Source organism: Harmonia axyridis, chromosome 7 (genome assembly GCF_914767665.1).
Source record: "Harmonia axyridis chromosome 7, icHarAxyr1.1, whole genome shotgun sequence".
Taxonomy (NCBI): Eukaryota; Metazoa; Arthropoda; class Insecta; order Coleoptera; family Coccinellidae; genus Harmonia; species Harmonia axyridis.
This window is the reverse complement of record NC_059507.1, coordinates 29190006-29201357: the sequence shown is the minus strand read 5'-3', so window position 1 is coordinate 29201357 and position 11352 is coordinate 29190006. Positions and strand designations below refer to the sequence as shown.

Here is an 11352-nt window from a genome sequence, read left to right as displayed (position 1 = left end):
AATTTTTAATTTTTATACAAATATTTCTACACAAAAGCACACAAAAGTTCCCGACTTAACGTCAGTATTTTCCTCATTTTTCGATTGAACAAATTGAACAACATAAACTTTGAAGATGGAAATTTTCTTCTGTGAATTTTATTTGTGAAAATAAGAAAACAAAAGTCGTCTGTCATCCTAAATTTTCTTGGAAATTTTTTACCACATTGAAATCCTTCGCTTCAGAAGCCAATCCATTAAAAAAAACACAAATCCATTTGTGAAAAACTATAGAACATAAAATAAGTATATTATGACTATTAAGGGTTCTATGAGTAGGTATAGTTCAATGAGTGTGCTTCGAATGGGTTTAGGCTTAGAATTTTGAATGCTTTTCAAATTGATGAGGAAACAATAATAAATATTTATGAATTCCCATGTTCCCAAAAAAAAATCGTAAAGATGAATTAGATCATACGCCGATAATAGTAAGTAGATTCAACATTCAACATCATCGATTGACATTCGTTGACTTTCTCTAGACAAGAATGAAGTCATTTGCATTTTGCATTCGCACTACACATGAAGTCGAGTGTTATCCGCTTTCTAGACTAGATTTTGCACTAAAAAAATGTTCAACATTAAGTGAACAAGAATAGGCACCTACCTGCATGGAGTAATTTCTGGAGATTGTACTTGTTTATGTGTTCAATATAAATTTAATGACATTATAAAATACAGAGCGAATGTGCATTAATTTTTTGTAAATGTATTGTAGAGTTAGCTTGTCACAAAAATGTTTCACTATTTTGAGGTACTGTTAAGCGAGTACATACAGTAAGTTCCAATAAAATTAGAATTAGGGTTGTTCGAAACGGTCGATTTTATCGATAAAGGAAAAAAATAAATTTAGTATTAAAAAAAACTTTGCCAATGGGTGTGGTAACTTCCTACTCCTTTCAAGTTGAAAAAATCAGTTCGTTATTTTCGGTCTTGAAATAATCTTCGAGAACTTCTAATTTACGCAACTATTTATTTCCCAAACCGAATACTTAGATCAATTATCAAAGATGTCTCAGGAACTTCTCATTTTGTGTAGTATAGCAAACGGGTGACTAAGTATATTGACAAACAATAAATAATTAACAAGTACTTTAAATGAAAAAATGTCATGTCAAATGAGAAAATTTCAATTTTATGAAGTAAAATACTATTAATCGAATCGAAACAAAATACTATATAAAGAAATAACCTAATTACAATTTTTGGCTGAACTCTCTATAATTTTTGTTTTGGTGGAAGGAAGAAAGAAAAGTAGACTACCTCGGTAGTATGGTCGACTGGGAGGTTGACTGTGGTGCCGAGGGTACCGGGTTCGAATCCCGGCTAGGTCATAGATGTTGTATATGACTGGTGGTGGTTAATGAATTATCGTTTATTACTTGATTATGGGTACATAGCATTACTGCTGAGCCCAAATAAAATAGAAAAAAAAAGAAAGGAAGGAGAATAAATCACTTGACAGCTGTTAAATCGGTCGCCAACTTGAAGTTATATACCTCGAAAAAAAAGACCCTATACTTTTGGACCTGATGAGGCAACTGAAACCTGGCTACGCAATTTGATGAATAATATGCTGATTCTATTATATTCTTCAGGATTATTAGTAACAACATTTGCCCCCATTACCCCCCCGTAGCGATAGCCTTGACTGTGACGAAATAATGATTGAGCAATTTGTTTAGGGACGACTAGCGCTCAAAAAGTTAAAAATTTGAATGGTTCATATAGAAATGAAATATGTATCTAAATGCAAGCATTAAAAACTTTATTAAGTAACGTTATTGAATATTATTGGACACGCCTGCGCTAGCTCTTCTTTTAGTTTAAAATTCGATAGAGTTACGTAAATAACATCACTTTATCCAAAGCATTGACACTATTAGGTAATCGCAATTCAATCCATGTTCACTTCTCCATTTGTTTTGGACTATCTACTCAAAAAATACAAAATATTATCTGGTGTCCGTAACATTTCTCAAAGATGATATTGTATGACCTTCAATTTCTAAATTTCAGAAATATTTTCATAGATCAAATATCTTTCATGATAGAACAATTAAATAATAATAATTATTTTCAATATTTTAAAAAATTTCCTACTACTAGATCGAAACGAAATGAATTAAATGCAGAGAGCAGGTACCAAAATTGACATAACCTGGAATTTCGAGCTGAAATTTATTGATAATCATCGTTCATGGTCCAATTCCAACTCACTAGAGAGGGGATCCAGTACCTAGTCGATTACTGGTAGATAACGATAATGAAGAATAAATATTAGAATACTTTCCAATTGGAGGTCATTCCAAGAGCATTAAGTTTCTGGAAATCACTATTGTGGTTAACTTAATCATTTTTCGTTCCGGTTTTCCTGCTGTTATATATACAATAAAGAATGTCTGAACCACAGTGTAAGAAATCTAAAATGGCTAGTGTAAATTCTTTGGAAAAATTGAAAACTTTAACTACGGTAGTGGCTGATACCGGTGACTTTGAAGCCATGAAGAAATTCAAGCCCACAGATGCCACCACGAACCCTTCTTTGATGTTAGCTGCGGCAAATCTACCCCAGTACAAACCTCTCATTGAAAAAGCCGTCCGTTATGGATTAAAAGTTGGAAATAATATAGATGAGCAAGTAGAAAATGCGATGGATATGTTATGTGTACTTTTTGGATTGGAAATTTTAAAAATTGTACCAGGAAGAGTATCAACAGAAGTCGATGCAAGGTTATCTTTCAATAAGGAAGCCAGTATAGCAAAGGCAAAAAAATTGATTCAGTTATATGAAGACGAAGGAATAGGTAAAGATCGTATACTTATTAAGCTTGCTTCAACATGGGAAGGTATTCAAGCAGCCAAAGAACTAGAAAAAAAATATGGCATACACTGTAATTTAACACTACTATTCAGTTTTGCACAAGCTGTTGCTTGTGCTGAAGCTGAAGTTACCCTAATTTCACCTTTCGTTGGGAGAATTCTTGATTGGTATGTGGCAAACACAGATAAAAAAACTTACAAAGGTGAAGAAGACCCAGGTGTTATTTCAGTAACTAAAATTTATAACTACTATAAAAAGTTCAATTATAAGACAGTAGTTATGGGGGCTTCATTCCGCAACACCGAGGAAATTAGAGCATTGGCAGGTTGTGATTTGTTAACAATAAGTCCAAAGTTACTGGCGGAATTAGAAGCAAGTAGTACACCCATACAAAAAAAATTGTGCATGGAAACTGCTGCTCAATCAAACTTAGAGAAGCTACATTTAAATGAAGCAAAATTCCGCTGGATGTTGAATGAAGATAAAATGGCTACAGATAAGTTATCTGAAGGTATTAGGAACTTTGCTGCAGACTCCGTAAAATTGGAGAAGCTCATCCTGCAATTACTATCCGAATCCAAAAATTAATTTTTTATATTTACAATTTTTATTTTATAGAAAATGATTTTATTGGTGGAGTACTTTATGTAAATATAATGCATATTATTTTTAATTATACATTTCTGAACTTTTAAATAGTTTTTTTTGGATTATTATGATAATGAACCTCTGGATTCTTATGTAGATAAAAATTCCAAGCCCCTCAAAAAAGTTTATATATAATATAAAATTTCAACATCAAATTATCTGTCCTTTTCCTGGGTTGTGTTCATAACCTTACTCCGAGTAAGCTCTAAAACTAGAAGAAAGGAAAAGTAGGTTTATGCACACTTCAGTGTAAACAAGAGTTACTCAGAGTAAGTTTATGAAGGCCCCATAAGAGATAAATTATTCAATTCATTTATTTTCTAAGCATGGAATATAAAGATTCAAAATTTGAATATCCGTGAAATATTTTTTATGGTAACTATAACATCTCATGAAATTGATGTAATTTGTGCTTCATCGAGACAATTTTTCATACATGAAAAAAGAATAGAACTTTTTTATGTGTAATCAAACATTTTAGTAAATAGAACCTTAAAATAAAATCAAATTGATTTCATAAAGAATAAAAAACTATTGACATTAATTATTGTATTGCTAGTCAAACCAAGGAAAATTGGAAGTCTTTGTTGTCTTTTATTTTTGCTTACCTAACGTTTTGCCCAATATGTGGGCATACATTTGGATGTATATTTCATTCTCTGAAGGAGCCCATATGTATGTATGTATATTTCAGCATCTGAAAAAGTCCACATATATGGCAAAACGTCAGGTCAATAAAAATAAAGGATAATAAAGACTTGTCCTAGTATCAATACAATAATATTTTGGGGACACAAAACTATTGACATTAATGGCAGGAATGATATTAGATTACTTGAACATTGATAATTGAAATGAATTTTCATGCAAAACTCCCATAAATATTATTATTCAATGAATCTCAACATTTAGAGAATGTTGACCGTTTCACCCAGGAAGTAATAAACACTTGGGGATTTTAAGAAAATTACCAAATAAGAAGTATAACATATTGCTTAAAGAGTTTAATACTTACAATATTTCATAATAATAACTAATTTTTACATAAGAATTTTATGTTTTCAAACATATAAACAAATATAAATATTTCAAAACTGTAAAAAGAAAAACTTATAAAATGATCGGGAAAACCATATTTCATTAAATATCAATCTTTCCCTTTTTTTGCTCTAATTCTTCTAATGTATCATCTGAATGTTTTCTTTTAAGGCTTTTATTACCGTTCATATTTTCTGTTTGGGGCGAGTTGGTTGTAATAGCTGTACGATCTTCATCAAATGATTTGTTCAAGAGGTCGAGAATATCTGAGTTGTTTGGTTCTGTTAAATTGCATAAATCATCTGAAAGCGGAACATGTTGATCTCCTTCAGATGAACTGGGTATATCTTTTGTAGATGTGAGAAGGCATTTTTGTACTTCGTCTATCAGTGAACCAAAATCTTCATCTGCTTGTGCAGGTGCATCTTTCATTTGGTTACTACTCTTGCTGCTTGATTTTTCTAGGTCCTCCTCATCATCTATTCCTTTATCAACTTCATTAATTTTGACATTCTCATCTTCTATTCCTTTATCAACTTCATTAACTTCATCAGATGTGTTTTCTGTTGCTTGATCTTTTGCTGATTCTTGACTAGAACCTTCTGGGCTGTATTTTTTCAGTAATAATTCAATATCGTCATTATCCACAGATTTTTCTTCTGCTAATTTGTCTGAAGAGCTTTTCTCAACATTTGATTCTGATTCATCAACAGTTGGAGAATTATCAGGCTCTTCAGTTTCATTATTATGATTTTCTACAATTTCTGTCAACTCTTCATTGTATCCAGTTATTGATTCTTTATTAACATTAATTGTTCCACTTGAATCATTGTTTTCCAATGATGTATTATCTACACCATTATCAGGTTCATCATCCACATCTACTAGTTGGAAACCATCTAAACTGCTTTTTTCATCTTCTAATTCTTCTTCATTGCTTTCAATACAATCATTAATTTCCACTTCTTTCTCTTCATCTGAAATGTCTTTTACTTCATTGGTATAATCTTCAGATTTTTGCAATTCTTCATTTTCCTCATATTCTGTTTCTGGATGATCTTCTATTGCAGAATTCTTATTTATTTTGTCATTGGCCTCATCATTTTCTTCTAATTTCTCATCATATTGTTCTTCAACATTATTTCCAGTTTTTTCATTTTCCATATCGGTATCACTATCTATCATTTCAGAGGAAGAATTTTCAGCATTTTTCTCGCCATTTTCTTCTGATTCCTCTTCATGATTTTTTTCTTCAATATTTTTAAATGACCCATTATTTACTTCATGAATTGATTCATCTTCACTTCCAGATTCAAGAGACAATGATATAAGTTCATCATTTTCTGATTTTTCAGATTCAATTATATCAATTACATCTACTTTTGATTGTTCTGACATTTTTCGAGTATTTCTTTTTCTTTTATTTTCATCGTATTTATTTCCGTGTTCAAAATTATCACCCAAATCATCATCAGTAATAATAATTGTAGGAGTATCATTAAAATGAACACGTTTCTTTTTCTTGGGGGTTACAGTCATTTGAGATATGTCACTCTCAGATTTTTTTGCAACAACTGAAATATTTGATTCTGGAGATGATATTCCTGTCAAAGGTAATTTTATTCTTTTCACCACAACTACAAGTTGTTTTGAGATTTCTACCGGAGGGGAAGAACTAGAAATTGATTTAATCACTTTCAATTTATTTTCTTCCTTTTTCTTTTTATTATGTAATGAACTTATATTTTTCAATGACTTGATTTTGATTGGTGGAGTTCGTGTAACTTTTATTATTGGTCTTTGAGATATCAAACTACAAACATAACTACACTCATCTTTCTCCACATAAGCATCTTTTAACTCTTTCATCTTCACAAATGGAACATAGTTGAAAAGTTTTTTATCTTGTTGAATTTCCTCATTAGTTTGAATACCAGAATTGCACAGTGGAGAGAAATTATTTATATTTGTCAAGTTAAAACCAGTTAATTGTTTTTGTTTATAAACTTCTGATTCTTTTTTTTCCTTACAATCTATTTGGAATGAACAGTCAGAGTCTGGAAATTCTTCAACATTCCTGCTTCTTGTTTTTGGTTTTTGTATTGGTTGTGAATTAACACCAAAATTGTCAGATTTACTAGAATCATTTATGTTGACTGAATTATGTTCCTTTTTCCTTTCAAGAGTCAATTCTGAATCTACTTCTTCTAATTCTTTATGAATACTCTTTCTTGTTTCACAGGAAGACTTTCTACGTGATATTAGTCTTTTTTGATTGGGAGAAGATTTCGAATTACCATCTAGGTCCCATTCAGACTGTAAAAGAAAACAATAAGAATAAAAAAGGAATCGCACTATAACGACAATAGATAATAATATATATAGACTTTTACCACAATTTTTCAATATGGTGTTCTTCTGTATTAAATCAAATTTAAGAACAGTATCTATTATAAATCATATGAACGTATATAATCTTGGAATTTTTTATTTTACATCTTGTTACATATCTTTCACCTAGTTTTACCAAACTAAAAGGTCTTTTTGATGTATTCTCCTACAGAGTGTAGTATACACTACACTGAACTTAATATAGTGAAGTATGTTCACCACAAAGATTATATGTTTATATTTAAAAAAATAAATAACCCACATTAAAATCTTCAAATAATAACTTAAGGGTAATATTCATAGATTTATTAAAATATAAGGATGATAGGACTATCGTGCCTAATATTAGTATAATTCATATAATAAGAATGAAGTAAGTACTGATCCGAAATCAGGAGTTTTTAAGCACTAGTTGATGCAAGTGTCAATTGCACCCTTGGATATATCTGTTAACAGTTTTATGGTCCCCAATGTTAAGAGTCGCCTTGTATTTAAAGTCATATTGACAAATGGATTTTGTCATATTATAATATTTGTCAGTGGTTTAGAACTTAATACATTTCATTTACATTTTATTATATTATAGATTGATAATAGTTGGTGACATGAATGGGATACCAATTTAATAAAAAAACTTAGTGCAAATACAAAAAGCTTTGATATTGGTCAACCAGTATTTTAAAAACCCATTCACACAACAGAGTAAAGTGGATTTCAGGTAAATCATTGGAAATGTTATGTACAATATATTTCTGGAAGAAGATTGTAAATTAATCCGTTCTTATGCAAATACACTCAAACAAAGAGATTTCAGTACTGTAAAAGATCATCGTCAAAACCAAAATGAGTTCCACTTGAGATATTATTAGATACTTCAGATGATACTTCTTTGACAGAATCGGCTGAAATTGATTTGAATGAATCATCACATAAATAAGAAAAATTGTGTTTACAAGAAGAGAGAAGTAGAATTCAGGATCAGCCTGAAAAGTCAGATGGATCAGGCAATAACACTGAGAGGGAAGAGATGTTACAGTCACTTTTTATTCAAAAATTTATTTTGAGGAATGGATGTTGGTAGATTATAATATTTGTCAGTGATTTAGACTGAATGCATTTCATTAGTTTTTGACTATTTTATTATATCATAGATTGATAACACCCAAGGGCAGATGAATAAACGAGTGATTAATAATTTTTTTATGAATATGAATTTTCTATGGTTCCGACACTACTCTTAACACAAAGTTTGGAATGGTTATTTTCACTACACTAGCTACACTTCTTTCAAAGTCAGTGTGTTTAGTTGATGGAAGGAAATAATTTTTCATTGCTACAAGATTCTACAACAGTATAGTGTGACAACAAAAAAAATCAACAAAACAAGGTGCAAATTACATTTATTGCACAAGTGTAGCTCAGTGTATTTAGTTGAGTAACACCAAACAGACCTAATAATTTTTACAAAATTTCATTAGGAAGTATCAATTCACATTTAGTTTTTCAGTTCAATATTGAAAATCATGGTTGTTGACAAGCGCGGTCCCAGGGGAGGGGGTCATGACACCCCCATCCCCCCCCCCCCTAAATAGAACCACCTAACACTCAATATGCATTTCAAGCGGACAATGTACGAAATGGTCCCATCAAAAAACTTGAAGCCCATGATGGTGACCCCCCAAAATTTAAGGCTAGGACCCTTGGTTGTTGAATGCTCTAACAGCATCCTGATATCAACTTTATGGCCTACAAATAAAATCTGTTCATGCAATTTTTTTCTCATAACACTAAGTTTCTATTGAAGAAACAGAAAAGATGACTAAAAATAGAAAAATTCAATATAATCTCCGCCTATGAATTTTACCGGTTGATCCATACCAAGCAGTAAAAATGCTATAAATCAATCATAGATTTCAAGGTTTATTGAACAATTTTCATAAATTGTTTTCTGCATCTTCCTCAAAATTGTATGTCATCATATTCCAAGAGTTCTTATCAAAGTCATTATAATTTGTAAAATTCTTTCGGGTTTTTTCATGTTAATCTAGAACCTAGTCTAATAGAAATCTAAACCTAAGAAGAGATTCAGAAATTCCACACTGCCTTGACAAGTCATCAAGGAAAAGCAATGAATATTATAATTCTGAATAACTCACCAATTTATGTATTAAATTGTCCTTCAAGTGATTTCTGATTTCAATAACATAATAACAACTGACACACAGTCCAACTTCATCCTCCTTGGTCAACCATGGTTTACACTTGGTCAAAAAAATTGTATCATTAATAGTGAGTACTTCATTTTTTTCCCCACACATTTTACACACATCTCTTGTTTCCAACTCATCATTTGCATTCTGATTAGAAAAGACTTCTCTTTTTGAACTTATCAATGTGATCTGATAAACACATACTGGGCAGAGATTGAAATTCAATTCTATTTCCTAAAATGAAAATCTTATGAGAGAAAGACAACCCCATCAATTACAATTAAATATTGTCAACAATTTCTTTTTTAATTTGTCACTAAAATTGTAATAAACTTTACACTCCAATTATGTAAACAATGTAAGGATTAAAATTTGATTTTAAAATACTCACTTCAGCAATATTTAAATCAGACTGAAAGAGGCTACATATTAGATTACAATATTTCTCTGAATTTTTAGAATCCAAAATTAAATTTTTACATTTGCAAATCCCACAAACTCCACTGTGCAATTCCATTTTTTCCAGTAGGAAATGATTTGTTATATATTATTGTAATATGAATATTTCTCATGAATTTCAAACTCTACATAAACAAACGTATTCCTAAAAATATCATAATCAATCACTAATCATTTGCTTTGCGACATGGATTCACTGCCACAGAATATACTAAAAAACTAACGGGAATGTCAGTCTATGGTTTAACCCGGTCTTTTTGGCGCTAATTTCTCGAATCATTTTTTTTCTAGTTATTCATGCTGATCAACTCGAATTATTGATATTACTTCAGTTACATATATTGCTTCAGTTACAGCTTTTTATTAGTTGAATATTAATTGAATTATATCATCTGATAACCTTTCAAAACTTAAAACATAGAATAATATTCTTTATTTTAAGTTTCAAGGGCCAGTTGCACCATTTGCCTAATCGTTGATTGAAAATTTAATCATTGATTACTTTCTGGTTCCCTAAGAAAAATCAGAAAGTAATCAATGTTTAAATTTTAATCATTGTTTAGGCAAATGGTGCAACTGGCCACAAAGCTCTTTAGTTGTAGTAGGTCGTGTGGAGTTAAGCATTAGAGACCAAGGAAGTGAAGTCAGGGAGCGGAAGGACCATAGACCTAATATCAATGATATTATTGATATATTATTATTATTATTCCCAGTCCCCACAGAACAGTCCTTCCCACAGAACAGTCCTTCCCATAGACCTAATATCACTGGGAAAGACTGGAAAATATATGCTCTGAGGTACTCCACGCCTCTCGCTCTGCACCGGAACTGATATAGGCAGTGTGCATAGTTGAATGTAGCTCCCTCCGTGGAGAAATTAAACAAAACCATTAGTAAAATTTTACGTCTTTACTGTGTCTTGCCTGCTGAAGTGGTGTTAAAATTAATGTTTTTTGACGATTCTAAAAATTTTTGAGTTCATTTTGTTTTCGATAACTGATTTACAGTATTGAAAATGAATTCTGAAGTTATGAAATTACCATTTACTGTGTCACAGTTCATACAATACAGAAAATTCTATAAAATGTTATTCTTTTCCGAAAAAGTGGTTCGAGAAAGAAAGGAAAGATATGATTTGATAATGCGAGAAGAGTTTGGTAAAAATATCTGAATAATTGAGAAATATTAGCAAATGTCTTTCATATAAAAATTATTGTAGCGCTGATCGTACTTCGAGAGAATGGCAACCTATGAAGAATATTATAAAATATGATCATTTTGTGGGAAACGTGAAAAGTAATAATCCTAACCCAAAGATTTTCCACGATGAATGAAGTAAATTCAATATAGAATCCCTAACCGACTACTCAACTAAGCACCGACATTGGCTCAGAGGAAAAGTAGTTGCGAAAAACATCCAAGACTTTGACGACGTCGAAATAGCATGGGCAAAATTAAGAACTAACATACTTGAAGCAGGAGAGGAAGCATTTGGAAGAAGAATTATAAAGAAAGGGGGAACCTAATATGAAACCTTGGTTCAAACAATAAGATGTTGGCTGAAAAAATGAGAAAATCATAAGTACCTACAATATAGGTCACAGATTACGGCATTTAGGAAACAAGTATTATTATTATTTAAAATTAAGGCTTATTTTACGAAGTACATGATTGTATCTCAGCGAAGAAATCTTTCATCCATGTTCAAAGAATAGATTATAAAATTCCTTTTACTCTCTTCTA

General features: G+C 31.0%; 2 protein-coding genes and 1 long non-coding RNA gene across 3 annotated transcripts; 2 read left to right on the top strand and 1 right to left on the bottom strand.

Annotated features, from left to right (window-relative positions):
* The first annotated feature begins 2217 nt into the window (after positions 1-2217).
* Positions 2218-3559, top strand: LOC123683926 (transaldolase). Its single transcript, XM_045622933.1, has one exon. The coding sequence runs from the start codon at positions 2438-2440 to the stop codon at positions 3449-3451; it is 1014 nt and encodes a 337-aa protein (XP_045478889.1). The 5' UTR covers positions 2218-2437; the 3' UTR covers positions 3452-3559.
* Positions 3560-4500: 941 nt separating this feature from the next.
* LOC123683925 (serine-aspartate repeat-containing protein F-like) lies at positions 4501-9823 on the bottom strand. The gene is made up of 3 exons (XM_045622932.1): positions 9542-9823; positions 9097-9384; positions 4501-6865 (listed from the first exon to the last, which is right to left on the bottom strand). The coding sequence occupies exons 1-3, from the start codon at positions 9665-9667 to the stop codon at positions 4652-4654; spliced, it is 2628 nt and encodes an 875-aa protein (XP_045478888.1). The 5' UTR covers positions 9668-9823; the 3' UTR covers positions 4501-4651.
* Positions 7084-8135, top strand: LOC123683928. The gene is made up of 2 exons (XR_006748073.1): positions 7084-7658; positions 7755-8135. It is a non-coding gene; the product is annotated as an uncharacterized LOC123683928 (long non-coding RNA).
* Positions 9824-11352: the final 1529 nt, after the last annotated feature.

What these genes read in the sequence shown, in the direction of transcription:
- LOC123683925 (XM_045622932.1), bottom strand. Translation starts at nt 9,667, where the DNA reads ATGGAATTGCACAGTGGAGTTTGTGGGATTTGCAAATGTAAAAATTTA. An exon ending in CTGATTTAAATATTGCTGAA is followed by an intron (nt 9,385 to 9,541) that starts GTGAGTATTTTA and finishes TTTTCATTTTAG; the next exon opens with GAAATAGAATTGAATTTCAA. An exon ending in ACAATTTAATACATAAATTG is followed by an intron (nt 6,866 to 9,096) that starts GTGAGTTATTCA and finishes TTTCTTTTACAG; the next exon opens with TCTGAATGGGACCTAGATGG.
- LOC123683926 (XM_045622933.1), top strand. Translation starts at nt 2,438, where the DNA reads ATGTCTGAACCACAGTGTAAGAAATCTAAAATGGCTAGTGTAAATTCT.